At 38.1% G+C, this 19,613-nt stretch overlaps 1 protein-coding gene across 1 annotated transcript in view; it reads right to left on the bottom strand.

The window, feature by feature from the left end:
• Window positions 1-15,140, bottom strand: part of LOC101735993 (uncharacterized) — an 82,917-nt gene extending 67,777 nt beyond the window's left edge. Inside the window, exon 1 of the mRNA XM_021346204.3 lies at window positions 14,907-15,140. Coding sequence (XP_021201879.1) covers window positions 14,907-14,958 — 52 coding nt within the window. The 5' untranslated portion in view covers window positions 14,959-15,140. The remainder of the gene's footprint in view (window positions 1-14,906) is intronic.
• Window positions 15,141-19,613: the final 4,473 nt, after the last annotated feature.

Raw genomic sequence — 19,613 nt, 5'->3', positions numbered from 1 at the left:
ATTGTATATGTCTATGGGCTCCATTAACCACTTAACACCAGCTGGGCTGTGAGCTCGTCCACCCATCTAAGCAATAAAAAAAAATTTAGGAAATAAGTTGTGAACTGTCGTCATTGCGGATTGAAGTCAAATTGCAGTATAGGAAGCATTTATTTATTCCACTCGCACCTTAAAATCGTATACATTAACAATCAATTGGCTTTTTATCTTTGAACCATTTAAAAATACTAGAGGTCCCGCAGTAGTCGAAATTCGAGTATAATTAATTGGAATTGTAAGTTTGTACACTATTATGATTGTATTTTATACTTCTATAATCACAAATTTCGCCAAGACTACACTATAAAAAATATTAACAAAGGCAAACAATATTTAATCTATTCTCAATTTGACAACAGACGCCAAGAACAAGTTTGACAATAAATAGCATGCGTGTGTGCGTCAAATACATGGTATGTAGTGTGAGTAATGTTTTCTTTATTGATTTAATGTATCTTTTATGCATTATTTAAAAAAAAAAAACCACAGTGCACTTCTTCTCTATATTCTGTATAAGTGTGGAAAAATTCATACTCCTCCATCCGCACTATTTTCGTAAAAAGGGATACAAAGTTTTTGCTTCACGTATTAATATATAGATAGAACACATTTTTTTAGCATGAAATTTATCCCTCCAACTGACAGCCTGTCTCTTTTCTTAGGGATGTCTCCCGTTGCCTAGTGCTGTGTGTGAAAAAAGCATTCACCACACATACACTTAACAATGTATCAGATATTCTTATTTGTGGTATATACATTGGCCTACATCCTCTGAGAAATTGTTCGAGATGATCCCTCCATCCCCTTTTTACCATCACACCTTCCATAACCGAACCAGAGTTCATCCATACTACCTAGAACTAAAACTGCGTTCAACGACAGTACGTTTCCATAGATATTTTTTGCCACGTACCATCCGGCTTTGGATTGACCTCCTTCACGGTGTTTCCCGAGCGCTATGACATGTCCTTCTTCAAACGAGGCTTGCAGAGAGTAGTTAACGGTAGGCGACGACTTGGTTGTGCCCCTGGGATTGCTGACGTCCATGAACAACGGTAATCACTTACCATCAGGTGGGACTTATGCTAGTCTGCCTACAAGGGCAATAAAAAATTTACTTTTTGTTTTCTGTCGATACCAGTCAGGATATTAGAGCGAAGTTATAAAGTTATTGTATTGGCATTGACCATAAAAGCGTATGCAATTTTTTAAGTAAATCTAACGTCTCGATATCTTGGATTGAGCATTGCATCAATGCCTTGATCCTGAAATAGATTAATATCTCTCAAAGGTTGTCGTCAATAGTGCAATCCAAGATTCTCCAATATTTTAGACATGTATCGCGACGGCCAGCAGAGTCTATCGAGAAACTTGTTGTTCAGGGTAGGGTCAGTGGTAAAATATATCATGGACGAAACCCTATGCGTTGGACTGATTAGATGAAAATCCTTCACAAAACCTGATACAACGAATGCATGCGCTAAGCCTCATTTCGCGAACTATGGAGAACAGCTGCCAAGGCTTTAATGGCATTATGGCAATGTCTATTTATTAAGGTCATGTGGAACATGACCACGACTGCTCTACCAAGAGTAACCGACTTTGAAGATGATAAATTCTCGAAGTCGGTAAAAAGACGATCAATGATTCCATGAAATAGATCACATGGTAATAAAAGTGTATTAAGAAAAATAAACAGTGATTTTTTCTAACAATAGAGAGCAATCAATTGGGATGAGCTCCATTTGCGTGCACAAAATCGCGTACACTTTTGTTCATAAAATAATTTCCGTAATCCCGTTCGATACACAAGCCTATACAAGCCTATTCACACAGAATTTCGCGTGCGGTCGCTACTCTGCAATTTTTTAGATCCAATAGGCATTTTTTTTCGATTAATGTGCCCTGCTCACTGCCCCTTCAACCTCGCGATCCTTCAGTAAGCACTTCAGGCAGCGGCGTTTCCTATTTTCAGAGCTCGCAGAAGTCTAAACCACCATTTTGTTTATTTCTGCTGTGAGTCATTTGCAAGATCCAGTTCGGAGGATACTCGTACTAAAATACTGCCCCTTCGTGGTGGGGGTACTCTCTTTGGGGTGTCTATGGCTTCCATAAAGCATTAATAAAAAAGTTCTTCTGTTACTCGAATAAAAATATATATATATATGTCGTGGATAACGACTTTTGGTAATATTAAGACGGTGGTTTTGACTATTATTTTAAATGATGAAATGTTGTTTTGATAAATATCACAAAAATGTAGGGTAGACTCCGTAACGCCACAGTATAAAATGGCGGTACGTTTTTTTTTTTTTTTTTTTTATTGCTTAGATGGATGGACGAGCTCACAGCCCACCTGGTGTTAAGTGGTTACTGGAGCCCATAGACATCTACAACGTAAATGCGCCACCCACCTCGAGATATAAGTTCTAAGGTCTCAGTATAGTTACAACGGCTGCCCCACCCTTCGAACCGAAACGCATTACTGCTTCACGGCGGAAATAGGCGGGGTGGTGGTACCTACCCGTGCGGACTCACAAGAGGTCCTACCACCAGTGATTACGCAAATTATAATTTATTATGGACAGAGTCGTGGCATTCCGTGTCAGACAGTCATTCGGTCCGTCCGTCTCAGTCAGTGAGTCTCTGGCAGTCAGTCAGTCAGTCGGTCTGTCGGTATGTGGAACGAAACTGTCTGTTTACCCTGTCATTGTGAAAGTTGTGTGTGTTGAGTTTCAATAATCATTATTCAAAAAGTTTTATTGACTAAACTGAGTTCAATCGAATACGAGTGACGACGGAAACTACCGCTCGCCATTCCTGGCGCCGCCCCGATCTATATATATATATATATATACTACTGTAAATCACAATTCAAGTTCACTTGACCGCATCAACTCGCATTTTGAGAAACACAATGTAATAACACTATTTCAATCAAAATATATTATTAAATTCAAAATACACCAAACCTATCATAGAAAGGTAGAGCATTTAATTGAACAAAACCTTAAATTAATGGCTATACCTTTTTCAGAACCGGAAATCGACTTGGGCCGGAAGCTTCAAGTTCCAGTCAAGTGAATTCTACGAATTAATCCTGATAACATCGAGGAGTTTCGAGAATGGTATTTGATTATTAAATTTGACCGAAATATTAATTGATAAAGGAAGGTTCTCATGCAATCAGTTGATTACAAAAATATGGTACCCGGTGCTTACGACGCCTTAAATCTGAGACTATTTAAAAACCAAGATCAGTATACGAGTTCACAACTGGATGTTTTTTTTTCCCCTACCTATGCTAATAGCCTTAAGAGGCTATTTCAGCTTCACCCTAACGTTTGTAGGTGAGCTCGCGGGGCTCAACCGGAGAGTTGCTAACACTGACCCTAGCAAGAGCAGTGCTTCGCAGAATCTACCACCGGATCGGAAACGCGATCCACTGAGTAGATCCGGCGAGAAACTCAGTGGGCTGTGTCTATGGGTTAGTTCGCTCGTCGAGCCCTTCGTCGCAAGCGACGGGTTCGACGAGGACGGTGACCGGTGCTTGTGGTGCCTAAAAGCACCGTTAATGGATCAGGAGGATCCGTAATGACGTGCTTTGGGCGACGTCGACGGTTTACCATTCGGTCTACTGGGTCGGGTATGTAGTTTCCAGCGGCTACGATGAGAGGGTTCTCATATCGTGCCGCCTTCTCAAAATGGCGCAGTGGATGTTAAGAAGGACATCGCGATATGAAAACTCTCACCCATCTTCTCGCGCTTAACATAGGTTTCATTAAAAAAATGCTTGAAATGTAAGTAAAATTGCGGATTTCAAGAAAACATCACGGTGTGAAAACTCCCGACTGAGCCTATGCTCGCCTACCTGTTCTGGTGAAATTGGAAAGGCCTCCGGGCCACCAATAGTTCTTCAAACATACTATTAAAAAAAAGAAGTGAAAACTACCATCTATTTTTGGAAGCGTAATATTAGTTTGGTTTTAAAAAAACATGAGATGGGTTTGGTCCTACTACATAGAATGCAATAACATATACATATAAGTATACATAGGTCCATAATACTACCTATGTATTCAGTTGTAGCAAAAAAGATGTTAAAGAGAATGAGTATAGTGCCAGTACTTACGTATATACAATCTTTATTATTATAATATTTATTACCAATTTTTGTAATGAAATACGTACTTCACAAATGTTCACGATTGACTTCCACGGTGAACGAATAACATCGTGTAATAAAAATCAAAGCCGCTAAATTGTAATTTTCGTAATTACTGGTGGTAGGACCTCTTGTGAGCCAGACGGGTAAGTACCACCAGGCGGGGGCCTATTTCTGCCGTGAAGCAGCTATGCGTTTCGGTTTGAAGGGTGGGGCAGCCGTTGTCACTATACTGAGACCTTAGAACTTATATCTGAAGGTGGGTGGCGCATTTACGTTGTAGATGTCTATGGGCTCCAGTAACCACATAACACCAGGTGCGCTGTGAGCTCGTCCAATCATCTAAGCAATAAAAAAAACCTGACGTTTATAAGTTAATAAATACAATTTTCGATTTTTATTCCAATCCAAAGCGATGGAGCCCAATCCTTTTTGATCTTTACAAAAATATACGTATTCAGCTAGAAGCCAGACACTTAACATTCACGTGAATTCATCAAACCATCGGACCTTTTGTAACGTACGAAAACGTTGAATTACAACCTATTTTCATATTCGGTTTGAAGTTCTGGAGTATTTATTAGCTGGCGGTAGGGCAATGTGGTTCGGTACCACCATTCTATTTATTGTGTATTAAAGATATTGTCTTATTTAGGATAGTCTACACATGTCTCAAGCAATTGGCAGACTGGACGTGAACTAAGCTCAACTGTCAAGCCCGATCTGTGATGTCTATGAGAGAGAGAGAGAGAGAGGGAGAATATTTATCGTACACCAACAAAACAAACAATGCGAAACATTAAATACAAAAAAAAATACAATTGGCGGTCTTAACGCTAAGAGCAATCTCTTCTAGATGAACTATCAGGTGGAAAAGAATCATTTGGAAACTAATTACATGCGGTATACCAATCAATTGAAATACATATATATGTGTATTCACATACCCACACGTACATACATATTATTATATACATTTATAAATATATATACAAATACACAATGTAACGTAATAATAATTTTGTTTCTTTACACATAAATAAAAATAAACAATACGGTATACTATGCATGTGTAATATGTGTAGTATTATGATTGATATCTCATTTTCCATTACCATAGTAATTAAGTCAAGAATAACGATGAAATGTTATTTTAAAACAATCGCAATTTACTCTGTGGGAAACGTACTTATACCTATAATATCGACGCTTGAAAGGCAAACGTGACTAAACGACAATAGCTGCTTTGTACATAAATGATAGGCAATAACCATATTCGATGCGCAAAAAATATATATTTCTAGGTCTATTAAAATCATTTCAATCCTACAGCTAGATTCGTTAAAATATAATTTTTTTCAGGTATTTGAACTTTAAATTAGTCTTCTGTAAAGTTCACGCATTGTCGCTTAGTCACGTTTGCCTTTCAAGCGTCGATATGTTTATAGTATGTAGAGCGTAACAAAAATATTCCGAAACAAGAACTAACAAGAATTATCTATTTTTTTTTTTATATGAATGTTGTTTTTTTATTGATAGTAGTAGATCATTAGTAGGGTACGTGAGTGTCAGTTATTCAACAAACTACACTAACCAGTGTTGAGTTCTATCGCAGGAGGTTATCTGGTCCGACTTGTGTCATTGACGTCATTGACGCTAGAACATACATTACAAATATGATACAGTATAATACTTTGTTTGCATATTTTTATTACAAAGTATGGATGAACTCTACTCCGGTGGCAGGCGGTGCGATGGTAAAAACGAGATGATGGTATCATCTCGAACAATATCTTACTGGTGGTAAGACCTCTTGTGAGTTTACTGGTGGTAGGACCTCTTGTGAGTTCGCACGGGTAGGTACCACCACCCCGCATATATCGGCCGTGAAGCAGTAATCGATAAATAAAAGACCTAAACTTTTGTATAAAATAAGCTTAAAACAAACAAAAGGAATCCGTCCGACGGGGGACACATCAAAGGAAAAACAAAATTGCTATTTTTATTTAATTCCGAGCATTTTCATATTTATCTACCTTTTAAACCTTCTCTGGACTTCCGCAAATAATTCAAGATCAAAATTAGTCAAATCGGTCCCGCCGTTCTCGAGTTTTAGCGAGACTAACGAACAGCAATTCATTTTTATATATATAAATTAAAAAAAAGACATTGTATTAAAAATGTTGAAAACAGAAGCCATTACAAAGATTTTTTGAAAGTACAAACGCAAACAATTGAGTGTTTATTATAATTATTTCCTGTACGCTGCCAAAGGGGTGAAAGTTCGGCTCCTTATTAATAAGACCCCGGCTTTACCAACTTTACGAGGGAAAGGATCGTTAGAGACATTTTAAAACGGAGCGTCCAATTAATTAAAAACTTGCTTTTACTTTTATTACGACAGCATCCACTGTAGTTCGCTAATGCCTTTTTTGGAGATTTTCGTGCCGTCAAATTAAAATTAGGGAAATTGAAGACTAAACGTTGAAGCGATTTTATATTCTCTGCTTTTAGCGCTGGTCCTTTTTTGAACAGAGTTCCTTATTGCGTGTTTTGTTTGCGGGCCAAGGGATTAGAGCGAAAAAATGTAACAATGCAAACACAGCACTGAGATCGACACCAAAAAACGACAAATTTTTGCAGTGATTTTTCACACTTTCCGATCACCTAAGAAACTTCAACTAAACTCGTCCACCCATCATCATCATCATTATCCTGCCCTTCTCCCAGTCACCTGGGGTCGGCGCAACATATTTTCTCCTTCCATACTCTTCTATCATATACCATTTCTTCGCTCACTCCCCTCCTACCCATATCGTCTTTCACACAATCCATCCATTTCTTCTTAGGTCTACCTCTTCCTCTAAATCCTTCCACATTCATAGTTAATACTCTCTTAACAACCTCATTTTCATTCCGTCTCATCAAACTCGTCCACCCATCTATGTAATAAAAAATAAAATGAAAAAATAGGTTTCCACAGTCCTAAGATTCCCGGTCAGCTTCGGAACTGTTTCCAAAAACAAAGAAGCGCTCGTAATTCAAACCGAATATCATGAAAATGGCAACAGAACAAAACATTCGTGCCCTCGGGATAGATCTGAGGCATCTTTATTATATAAGAGTCTTGCGGTGGGACCTACACCTTGTCTTTAGGAGTGGATGCGGGCACTCTCGTTGCTATGTTTATGGTCTACCCACTTAACAACAATCCGCGAACCCGCCCACCTGAGGAGTATAAAAACAATAAACAAAAACCGACTTCAAATAGAAAAAAAAAAGATATTCCAAAACAAATGAATATACACTAAATAACAATAATACAATACTCATCTACTACTACTACTACTAACAATAATCATCGAAATCGGTTGGCGTGATATTGAATTATTGAGTTATTCATCTATTTGTCGCGGACGTACTTAATGTAAATTTAAGACTTATATGGTTTTCTGATGGATACCATTATCAGAACTGGACTAAATTGAAATGAGACCACACGGGAATCGTCAGCTTTCTAATAAAAAGAGAATCATCAAAATCGATTCACCCAGTCAAAAGTTATGAGGTAACAAACATAAAAAAAAACATACAGTAAAATTGAGAACCTAAAAACTAAAATCTAAAAAAAAATTTACCTAAAACTAATAACTAAAATCAATAAGAGCAGTCAACTCGTCTTGAGTTTGCGTTAAAACATCAACTTGCTAAAACATTATCGTTTATTCCTAATGCAGTAAATAAATGATGGTTTTGCCTTTTTCGGCTACCGGAATACTCACCCTTTTTTTTTATTGCTAAATGGGTGGACGAGCTCACAGCCCACATGGTGTTTTTTTTTTTTATTGCCCTTGTAGACAGACGAGCGTACGGCCCACCTGATGGTGAGTGGTTACCGTCGCCCATGGACTTCAGCAATGCCAGGGGCAGAGCCAAGCCGCTGCCTACCGCAATCCGACTTGACGAAACAAACATTTAAAAAAATACAGTCGAATTAAGAACCTCCCCAGTTTTTTAAGTCAGCTAAAAATTAAATGTGCTCTCTCTGGCTAGCGTCTGCACTTCATTGACACTGATATCGTAATGTGTGAAATAACATCATTTTCTTGTTTTTCATAAGCTACCTAACTATAATTTGACAAATCTATATATTGGTATACAAAGGTACCTTTGAGATATAAGTTCTAAGGTCTCAAGTATAGTCACCCTACACTCTAAATATCAGGCTAATTAACCCAGAAGTACTAAAGTAATTCTTGCGTACAACTGTGATGTTTCCTTAAGGAAACTCAGGCACGAATTTCTCCCACAATAACAAGATGATATATCAATAACAAAGTGGCGACTTTTGCCAAAACAATTAATTAGAGTTGTAAAACAAAAAATATGGTCGGCTGATGCCAAAAGTTTTACTTTATATCAACTATACAAAATTATATTTTAGTTTGATTCTCGATTAACTTTATCCAGTTCCTTTAGAAGGCTTCTTCATATAAAAGCGTATTCTAAACAATTGATAGTTCTATATGTAATATTAGACATGGAATACAGCAAAATAAACTATATCTCAGTCCCAGAGGATATGGGAGAATCGAAACTGCGAAAATAAGGAAAAATAGTGTACACGTGACTGAGGCGATGGCAACAGCGCCAAAAGATCGGAAATTTGTTGAATATAATTTTTTTATTGCCCTTGTAGGGAGACGAGAAAACGGTTCACCTGATGGTGAGTGGTTACCGTCGCCCATGGACTTCAATGTCAGGGGCAGAGCCAAGCCGCTGTGTACCGAAAATTGAATCAGTAAATCAAAGTAAAAATCCCATTAAATAATAGTGTATGTAACGTAACCAGTCGGAAAAGTTACAAACAATTCCAATACCTGTCATTTATTTATTAATGACAAACCAACAGACAAACAAATTTTATCTGGATCTATATATTCATGTTATTATATCATACTAGCGGCCCGCCCCGGCTTCATTTGGGAAATAGCGTAAGCGATGTAACGAATTTTAGGTAATTTTTTTTACACATTGGGTTACATTATTGGAGTTTCAGTAAGGATCCCTAATTTTTTGGAAAATATAATAAATATAGCCTATGTCACCCGGGGATTTTTCTTTCTTTTTTTTTTACCACAGGAGAAAATCGCCGGATCCCCACCCGCACGGCAGGTGAACCTCACTAAAAACTCCTGCCGCTCACAGCCGGCGCCCTACCCCGGATCGGGTGGGAACCCAGTCGGAGCTATTGAGACGGCGGGACAGGGTTTACGCAGAGCATATTACATCCATCCCGCCGTGCCCCAGACGCCGGACCGGCGGCCGCCAGCGACACGACCGCCGGTTCCCTCGATCGACGGGCCAAGAGCCCGCATTGATGGCGCCGCGCTACACCTTCCCCCGGAGCGGTCGGGGGAACGCGGCTTACCACGCCGCCCCACGCCCAGGCTCCTTCCCGCACAAAACGGGTGGAACCCGAAGCTCTTAGGGGGCCGGGTTACGGACGAGACCCCGGTCCCGACCCCCTGCTCGGCGGCGGCGGATTTCTGCGTAGTGAGGAGAGCTTTGCCTCACTCGCCCCGCCGCCTCCTTCTGCGAGATGGTGCACTCGCAAAAGTCGAGCATAGCCTTCCAGGCCTCGTCACCGCCAAGCATCGACGCCACGACGCCAGGCAGCGACAAGTCCGATGTCACCCGGGGATAGCGTAGCTTTCCAATAGTGAAAGATTTTTTTAAATCGGTTCAGTAGTTTTGGAGTCTATTCACAATATAAACAAACAAACAAATCTTTCCTCTTTATAATATTAGTATAGATATATATCATCATCAATATATCGTCGTATTAAATAGAATTTTATTGACTTTTTAGGCAAACGAGCACACGGCCTGCTTGATGGGACTCATGGACACCAACAATACCAGGGGCCAAGCCAAGCCGCTACCGACGAACAATATGAGTCTTAAAAACCTTAGTTTCGAAATCACAAACTGTTATTTGAATTTTATTCGTTTTTTTTTTATTGCCCTTGTTGGCAGACGAGCGTACGGCCCACGTGATGGTGAGTGGTTACCGTCGCCCATGGACTTCAGCAATGGCAGGGGCAGAGCCAAGCCGCTGCCTACCGCTTAATACTCTCCACAAGCCTCGTTTGAAGAAGGACATGTCATAGCGCTCGGGAAACACCGTGCAGGGGAGCTCATTCCAAAGCCGGATGGTACGTGGCAAAAAAGACCTCTAGAAACGCACTGTGGATGACCGCAGTGGCTCCAGGTAGTATGGATGAACTCTACTCCGGTGGCGGGCGGTGCGGTGGTTTGTAAATAATACTGTTGACGTTTCAAAATTACAGGAATCAGAGGAAGTATTCTAACGATCGGCGATACTAATATTGTTTCGCTCAAGCAAAAATCCTGGAAGAGAATCGGCTGATTGTACGTCCAATTAAAAATAATTAATTATACGACACACGATATAGTATGAAATAAGTAATAATTGTAACGTAAAATACACAATCAATCTCGCTTATTTTCTCTAATTACAATTAAGCTCATTTTATGACGACACTTGCATTTGAAAGTAAGTATTGTACTTTTTGACGAAGCATGTTGCTGATAACTCTATTTCTGTAATCTGACGAAGCATGTTGCGGATAATAACATGTACTTTTAGGTTAGGAATATTTATGTTCTTTTTTTTTAATAATATATAAATTACTGTGAATACACAATTAAGCTCATTACAACTCTAATTACAATTAATCAGATATTTATTTGTGTTGTGACAATTGTTGACGACCAACGACGCTGGTCTCCGCGGTACGGTAACCTGTTAGGGCGCCCCGGCGAAATGTCTCATGTCTCAAGGTAAGCGCCGGCCTTTGACCTTTAAATACTAAACACCCTAATAACGTTCGTCCGACTATATCTATACATATAAATAAAATTAAAATTAAATAAATTTCTTGTTAAAAACAATACACTGTTTCTAAGAAAAACAAGCGTTAACATAAAATATTTAAATCAGTTTGTTTCCAGATTAAATTAATTTCAGGCCCCACTCATATTTACGATGAAATACGAAATAATTGAATTATCTCATTAACGTAATATTTAAGTTGTTGAACATTGTTAAACGCGCCCTAAATATAAACGTGAATTTATTTTATGAAATCTATACACATTAAATTGTTTATTTATCGTCTGAATTCAATTGAGGAACATCGAACTGTGTAAATACAGTGGGTCTAGTTAGTACCGCGATCCCATAAATTCCTGTCGTGAATCAATTTCAATTGAATTGGAATCATTTATTTACTAGCTTGTTATGTTGCTAGCTGACAGGAGATCACGCGTTCGCTCACCTTTTTGTTTTTCATAGCTGAGGAATCAATTTACGGATACCCGGTCAAGGGGGGCTACGAACCGGTTTATGTCGGACTCCGGCGCCTCCCGAGAGGAAGAGGGAGACGAGGAGGGCCAAGGTCCTCCACCTCCCCCAATTCAATTCGCTCACCTACCCGCTGGTTAGATCTGGTAAAGATGCTCACCGGCCTGCCAATAATCGAGGCTATGAAGACAGCCGAGGACAGGAAGACATGGGAATCATAATGCATCGAGCGATCAACACTACAAGCTACGACCTTCAGCAATGAAGCTCATACCCGATCCGGTGGTAGATTCTGCGAAGGCTAGAACCAGTGTTAACAACTTTTTTTTTCCTACCTAAGCTGATAGCCTTGAGAGGCTATTTCAGCGTAACCTTAACTAGTAGGTGAGCTCAGGGGGCTCAAACCTGACGGCGTTGCTAACACAAGCCCTAACAAGAGCCGTGCTTCACAGAATCTATCATCGAATCGGAAACGCGACTCACTGAGAAGATCCGGCGAGAAACTCAGTGGGCTGTGTCTGTGGGTTAATTTACTCGTCGAGCCCTTCGTCGCAAGCGACGGGTTCGACGAGAACGATGACCGGTGTTAGCAACACTCCCGGCTTGAGCCCCGTGAGCTCACCTACTAGCTCGGTGAATCTAGAATAGCCCCTCGAGGTTAATAGAATACCTAGGAAAAAAAAGCAATGAAGAACCCGACTAAGGAAGAAAGGAAGAAATTCACTAGCTAAACCCGACAAACATTTTCTGATAGTAATAAAACATCCTATTTAAATTGGATTTTAATCGGATCGGATTAAAATCCGATTTGTAGGTACGGAGTCCTAACACATTTTCTCAATTAAAAGTAAACTAAGTTCCATCTTGTAACATCAGCTATATACCAATTATAATATAGTTTCATTGAAATCTGTCTAGACCTGAGTTCCCCAAACTTTTTTGTGTCGTAGACCCCTTGCCATGTTTTTCCGTGTTGGGTAGACCCCCTACTTACCTGATATTGATTTCCTGTAAATTTCTAACTGTAGTAAAGTTTAGTGTTAAAAACTTATAGTAAAAACACATGTTAATTTATACATTTATTAATTGAAATTAAATTAAAAATAAAATTTTGTATCTGTTATGTAAAATATACGTAACATAAAATAAATATAAAATAAACTATAAATAAAATAACATAAGCAATAAGTCAATATTTTCAAGGATGAACCTGATGCTATAATAATAAATTATCAACATTTGGCGTCAAATTTTTAAAGGTTAATCTTAAATCTCCTCGGCTAATGATGTCTTCATATTATAAGATAGTATGATGTAAGTATATACAGTAGTAGTACTATCAGTGTATGTGTTGAGATCCACCATCGTGGACCCCCAAATTTCATTTTGGGGACGTAGACCCCTTGCAGGTTGTCATAGACCCCTAGGGGTCGATATAGACCACTTTGGGAATCACTGGTCTAGACTTGAAACGTCTACGAGCTTGGACGAGCTTGGACGTAACAATGCTTATTACAAAACAAAATTTATAAATATTGTGTGTTGTTTTTGTTATGTGTACCATAATTACTTCTATATGTATTTAATAACAGTTAGTAACAGTTGTTGTTTTGACATTATAAACATATATGACATTACTTTACGTATTTATGTATACTAGTGGTCCTGCAGTAGTCGAAGTTCGACTATAATTAATTGAAATTAAAAGTTTGTACACTATTATGATTCTATTGTCAAAGACTATTAAACACTCCTTTAATGACAGATTTCGTCAAAACTACACTTTAAACAAATATTAGTAAAGAGAAAACAATATTTAATCTATTCTCAATTTGACAGACTGCAAAGAAAAGTTTGACAATAAACAAATAGTATGCATGCGTATGTGCGTCAAATACATGGTGCTGTGTGTAATGTTTTTTTTATTGATTTTTTAGGCATAATTTAAAGAAATATTAACATTCTGCACTCCTTCTCTATATTCTCTATAAGTGTGGGAAACTTCATACTCCTCCGACCGCGCAATTTTCGTAAAAAGGGATACAAAGTTCTTCCTTCACGTATTAATATATAAATAACGCATAAAAATATAACGATAAATATTAAAAGGATATTTAAGTACAGAGGTATTGCCTATTTCTCTTATAAATAACTACCGGAAGACTAGCGAGATTAATAAATATGACAGTAATAATGAAAAGCTGCCAGTGAGTGTAAAGTTGAAGATAATAATAATATACCTCTTTAACATCTCATTGAAAATTAACTGAAACAAATGTATCAGGATAGACCTCTGTCACCATAATTAGCATTACCATCCATATAGTCAATGGTATGGTTTTTACTGGTGGTAGGACCTCTTATGAGTTTGCACGGATAGGTACCACCACCCTGCCTATTTCTGCCGTGAAGCAGTAATGCGTTTCGGTTTGAACTATACTGAGAATCTTAGAATTTACATCTCAAGGTGAGTGGCGCATTTACGTTGTAAATGTCTATGGGCTCCAGTAACCCCTTAACACCAGGTGGGCTGTGAGCTCGTCCACCCATCTAAGCAAAAAAAAAAAGTATGTATATATGTAGTATGTCAATCGACTTTAATTACCACTTAACAGCAAATGTGCCACGAACACGACTGCACGTTATGCAGAGATAAAAAAAAGCAATTCATCGAAGTACTGAATATTTATAGGAATCCTCATATCCGAATATTTATATTTCAGTATCACTTAATTAATTTGCTACTACATAACTCTGGTTTTTCAATTTCACTATAATATTTACCAACGGATTTTTCATTTGACTAAAACCTCACCCACACGCACTCAGCAAAATTAAATCCGTAGCGCTCCATTAAATAAAAACTCACAGCGTCACATTATTATATGAATTCACGTCATATTAATTCCTTTATGATGGCAAACAGTACTTAAGAAATGGGAATATTGCGACGGAATCCAATTTCCTTCGCGGAATTTAGCCACAAGAACAATTAAAAAATACGTGTCTTGCAAAATTCGAGTTACCAACTTAAATAATAATAATTATTATTAATACTTTATTTCAGTTTTTTTTTTTTAAACCGTAAAATGTTGTTAGTAAGAATTACTTATAATCTATGTTAGTAACTTAAAAAATCTAACACATAACTATCATTATATACATTTTATACCATTACATTTTTTTATTTTTTTTTTCTCTTTCCAAGTGCCTACTGCAAAGACTATTGATCAGCAATCCCTCGATCTTGCTCGATATGATTTTCAAAAGACTGTTGCCACTGTCGCGGACTCCATAATAATAAAAACTCACCTCCAAATAATATGACGAAAATCGCCGTCAAAGGAACTCTTGTTGCCAACATTATTAACACACACTTTCCACTCAAAAATAACAAAATCAAAAATTCATCTACGTAACAGATCTTTTCACAAAGATTTTTGCATCATCTTCAACTTTCGAGTTTAAATTGCGAATTCGAAATTCCGCGCCAGAGGTCCGGACACGCGAGACGTCTGCTCTCATCGAAGGTCAGCGAAATACTGAAACTTCGCTTGATATCTGTATCAGATTTCAGCGGCGGACCACATTCAGGAAAACTTGAGTGAAGTATTTCAAAGACTGCGTATTGGGCGACTATTGAGCCAAGAGGGTTTTAGGCTGTGGTTGCGCCACCTTCGTGTTAGCTGACGCCCGGTGCTACGTTTGGGATGGATTTAAATGACAATTGCTAGTCCGACAACCGGCTAAGGCTTTAAACGTATCATGGACATCCATTTTATGCTGGTTTGATTTCCATCCACGTGCATTGTTCGTCGAGCCACCACTTAACTGAATTGCTGTCATAAAATCTATCATTTCGGATATCGTAAAAATGAATAAAGTTTATGCGTTCGCGTGAATAGTTTTCACAGATTGAACCAATTTGATTTTTGGTTTAAATAAAGCAATAGTTATTAATGTTTGAAATACAATATCTGGTCATTACGGTATCCAATCAAAAGAAGATTTAAAAAATATGAAACAAAGGGTGAAACAATAAACTATTTAAATGAAAACTGAGAAGAGAATTTTTATGATTTCATTATGAAAGTAATTTTCAGTGAACGAACGTCAGGTACTTTCATCATATTTCCTAATTTCTTTTCTATACTAATATTATAAAGAGGAAAGATTTGTTTGTTTGTTTGTTTCGAATAGGCTCCGAAACTACTGGACCGATTTGAAAAATTCTTTTTCCATTAGAAGCCGACATTGTCCCTGATGAACATAAGATACTTTTTTTGTTTTTGTTTTTTTGTTTCATGTGTGTTTTAATGTTTCCGAAGCGAAGCGAGGGCGGGTCGCTAGTGTTTAATATTTGTACAGAGCAGTTAAGTTACGTGCCATGACAGTGACTTCACGAGAACAATACTACAAAGCTACACATATTCGGCAGTGGACGTCTTTTCGCTGATAATGAACATGAACACGTGTCGTGGTTCTTTGGAAACCGTTGCCCTTTAGGTAAGATTGTGTAGTGTACTAGATTTTTTTTTTGTTGCTTAGATGTGAGGACGAGCTCACAGCCCACCTGGTGTTAAGTGGTTACTGGAGCCCATGGACGTCTACAACGTAAATGCGCCACACACCTTGAGATATAGTTCTAAGGTCTCAGTATAGTCACAACGGCTGTCCCACCTTTCAAACCGAAACGCATTACTGCTTCACGGCAGAAATAGGCGGGGCGGTGGTACCTACCCGTGCGGACTCACAAGAGGTCCTACCACCAATATCACCACCCCATCTCATCCCGATGTGGTATTATAAGGCGACAAAGAGATTTACCGGTTGACAGCGGATTTGTACGATAATTATCAAATCAACGCACCTCAAATTAGCATTTACTATTGGTAGGACGTATTCTAAGTCCGCACGGATAAGTACAATCATACATTTTACTTACGTTGCAAAGCAGTCATACATTCCGGAGTGAAACATTAAAAATAAAGATAAGTAATGAGGTTTATTTTAAAATATATTTGAGCGGTTCATTGAATACAATAAATACAATTGAAGTTTCGACCTCATATCTGTGTGCGTCGTATTGACGCCGTGTTGTCTATAAGCTCCTATGATTACTTCAAAGAACGATTTAACACAAATAAAATTCGCTTTTGTTTACCGTTCTGCCGTGTTTTACTGCGAAACATTAAGGTCTGTTAAATAAATATCCGCTAGCTTAGTGCAACCGAGATATTTCACCGAGAAACCGTAGTGCGAATCTTTTAGATATTATCAAGTCTTTAGATGGCTTTAACGTAAACCGCGATGAGAGTTCAAGATAGAAGCCGCTCAGTCGAAATCTAATCCATTCTAATTAATTGGTTCTACCTTCACAAAAGCACGAAAAAAAGCTAAGTAAGTAACTACGTTTTCACAGTTTTTGATTACTTTTTAAAGTTTAAATTATCTCCGTCGTGTATAATCAAGCTATTGGCTATGTACCTAATAATGTAATAATGATCAGTTTTTGAAGGTGGACCACAAAGATTATCTGTGTTAGTGAGGCAGAAGTATTCGATGCCTAAGTTTCGTTTGTTTTAAATCGGTTGAAGCGTCAAGAGTAGAGAAATTTGATGACTTTTATTTTTATTTTTAAACTGCCTCCTCTAGTAGACCACGAAAAGAACAAACGCGTTTTTGACTGAAACTAGCAAGATACAGAGGTAAGATCAGGACAAACGTCAGGTCCTCTACTCTGACTGGGTTCTAACCCCGGACGGAGATCGGACGTCGGGTGTAAGAGTGCAGGGGAGTCATTTAGTACGATAGGACCGTAAAAGATCCTTGGGAGCACCCAAAATCTGCAGATCGTCAAGTCCTACATACCCCGCAAGTCCCCTAGGTGCGGAGACCTCGGAGGTTTGGACCCACGTCCGAAAAAAAAGAAAAAAAGGGACAAGGATTAGGTCCGTGTGATTGATAGTTAGACCGATGGTTCTGGTGTTATTACTCCGGACTTGTATGTGTACAAGCACATCTAGAATATGTTTTTGACGCGAGCCATGCTTCTCGTGTCTTTTATTCTATGATAGCTTCTGCTACAAGTTGCAACACTTGTATTAAGTTAATGTCAACTCTTCTCCCTCTTTCGTTCCTATTATTAAAGATTAAGGATTCCTATTATTAAGGAATAAATTACATGTATTTTTCATAATTGAAAGGGATTGTCTGTATGTGTTTTTGAAGTGAAACTTCCTTATCGGCGTTGGAAAAAAATTTACCGTCACATTTTTCGGTTACGCGTCACATTTTTCCGTTACGCGCCATCTTTTAATTAACGGCTGTATGTTCTGAAGTATGGATTCCGATTTGAGAAATTGACCTCATGTCTCCAGGTGGATTACGGAAATCATTTTGTAATTCCAATAATCTCAGGGAGCCCACTTAATAATATCACGTGGACCGTGCTATTTATTACTGTTATTACGTAAAATAATAGGAAGAAAAGTACCAGGGTATTATGATAGCAAAGAGATTTATTAATAATTAACGGCGGTATGTTCTGAAGCATGGTTTCGGATTTGAGAAATCGACCTCATGTCTCAAGGTGGGTCAAACTTCACGAACCTCAGGAACCCCATTTAACACCACGTGGACCGTGCTATTATTATTAATTTATAGGAAGAAAAGTACCAGGGTATTATGATATCAAAGAGATGTATTATTAAAATGCTGTAATAATCTTAGTAGCAAAAAGGTAAAGTGAAATAATTGTATTATTTGTATTCATGTCTATGATAATAAAATCCTTTTGTTTAAACTTTATCTAATTTAACTTTATTTAACCAATTTCTAGAAAGTTGCATGTAGATCATTTTTCGAAAAATAAGGCCATAAACAAGTTTCACTTCTTACGTGTGTACACTAGTACACGCACACATTTTTTTACTCATTAAATGTGTTTGTTTAATATTTAAGAACAAGGAAGAGGAAAACATGTAATAAGTTTGTATAGACCAAACCCCGATTAAGAATATTTTAGCAATTTTTTAAGACGATCCGGCATCGTTGTTAATCATCATTCTACCTATCATTGGGATTGAGCTCATCCCTACAACTTGGAAACCCTTCGTTCACAACAGAGCTTAAACAGAAATCGTTCTTGCAACTGACCCTCATTTTGCCCATATACTTGTCTGCTATATAGGAACACGCCGTGAGGGCTACACATATTGATGTGTAATAATATAATAATTATTACGTGTCATCTAGCTATCATCCTTTATAAAATTACCGGTAAAATAGAAGGTGAAAGACCAAGGGGACGAAACCTAAAGCTATGATCTGACCAGATGACATAGCAGCTGAAAATGCCTGTCAATGAAGACCTCCAACAGACAAAGGAATTGATGAAGAGAAACATGAAGAAGACTACAGTAGAGTCTCAATCCTAAACAATAGAAGAACGACTTAAAAGAAGAATAAGAAACGATTATTTTTTTATTGCTTAGATGGGTGGATTAGCTCACAGCCCGCCTAGTGTTAAGTGGTTACTGGCGCCCATAGACATCTACAACTTAAATGCGCCACCCACCTTGAAATATAAGTTCTAAGGTCTCAGTATAGTTACAACGGCTGCCCCACCCTTCAAACCGAAACGCGTTGCTGCTTCACGGCAGAAATAGGCAGAGCGGTGGTACCTACCCGTGCGGACTCACAAGAGGTCCTTCCACCAGTCATAAACAAAATAATACTGTAAAATATTTATTGACCTACCTTGGCTTAGTAGTCGCGTTTAATATTGGATTTCATTTCTCAGTATCTACCGCCCGATTTTTGCGTATGAGCCCCTTATGCGAAGTGATTTTATGTGAGATACCGAACTCTGAATTAGCATTCTCCGTTTCTCCGGGTTCGAAAGATATTTTAGAAAATCCTTCATCCATTTATATCTTTAACGATGATCGTTAAGTTCCTCGACACCTGTGTAAGAATATTTTGTGCGTTGTGTTCAATTTTACTTTTATAGTATTG

Source organism: Bombyx mori, chromosome 6 (genome assembly GCF_030269925.1).
Source record: "Bombyx mori chromosome 6, ASM3026992v2".
Taxonomy (NCBI): domain Eukaryota; kingdom Metazoa; phylum Arthropoda; class Insecta; order Lepidoptera; family Bombycidae; genus Bombyx; species Bombyx mori.
This window is presented reverse-complemented; position numbering and strand designations above follow the sequence as displayed.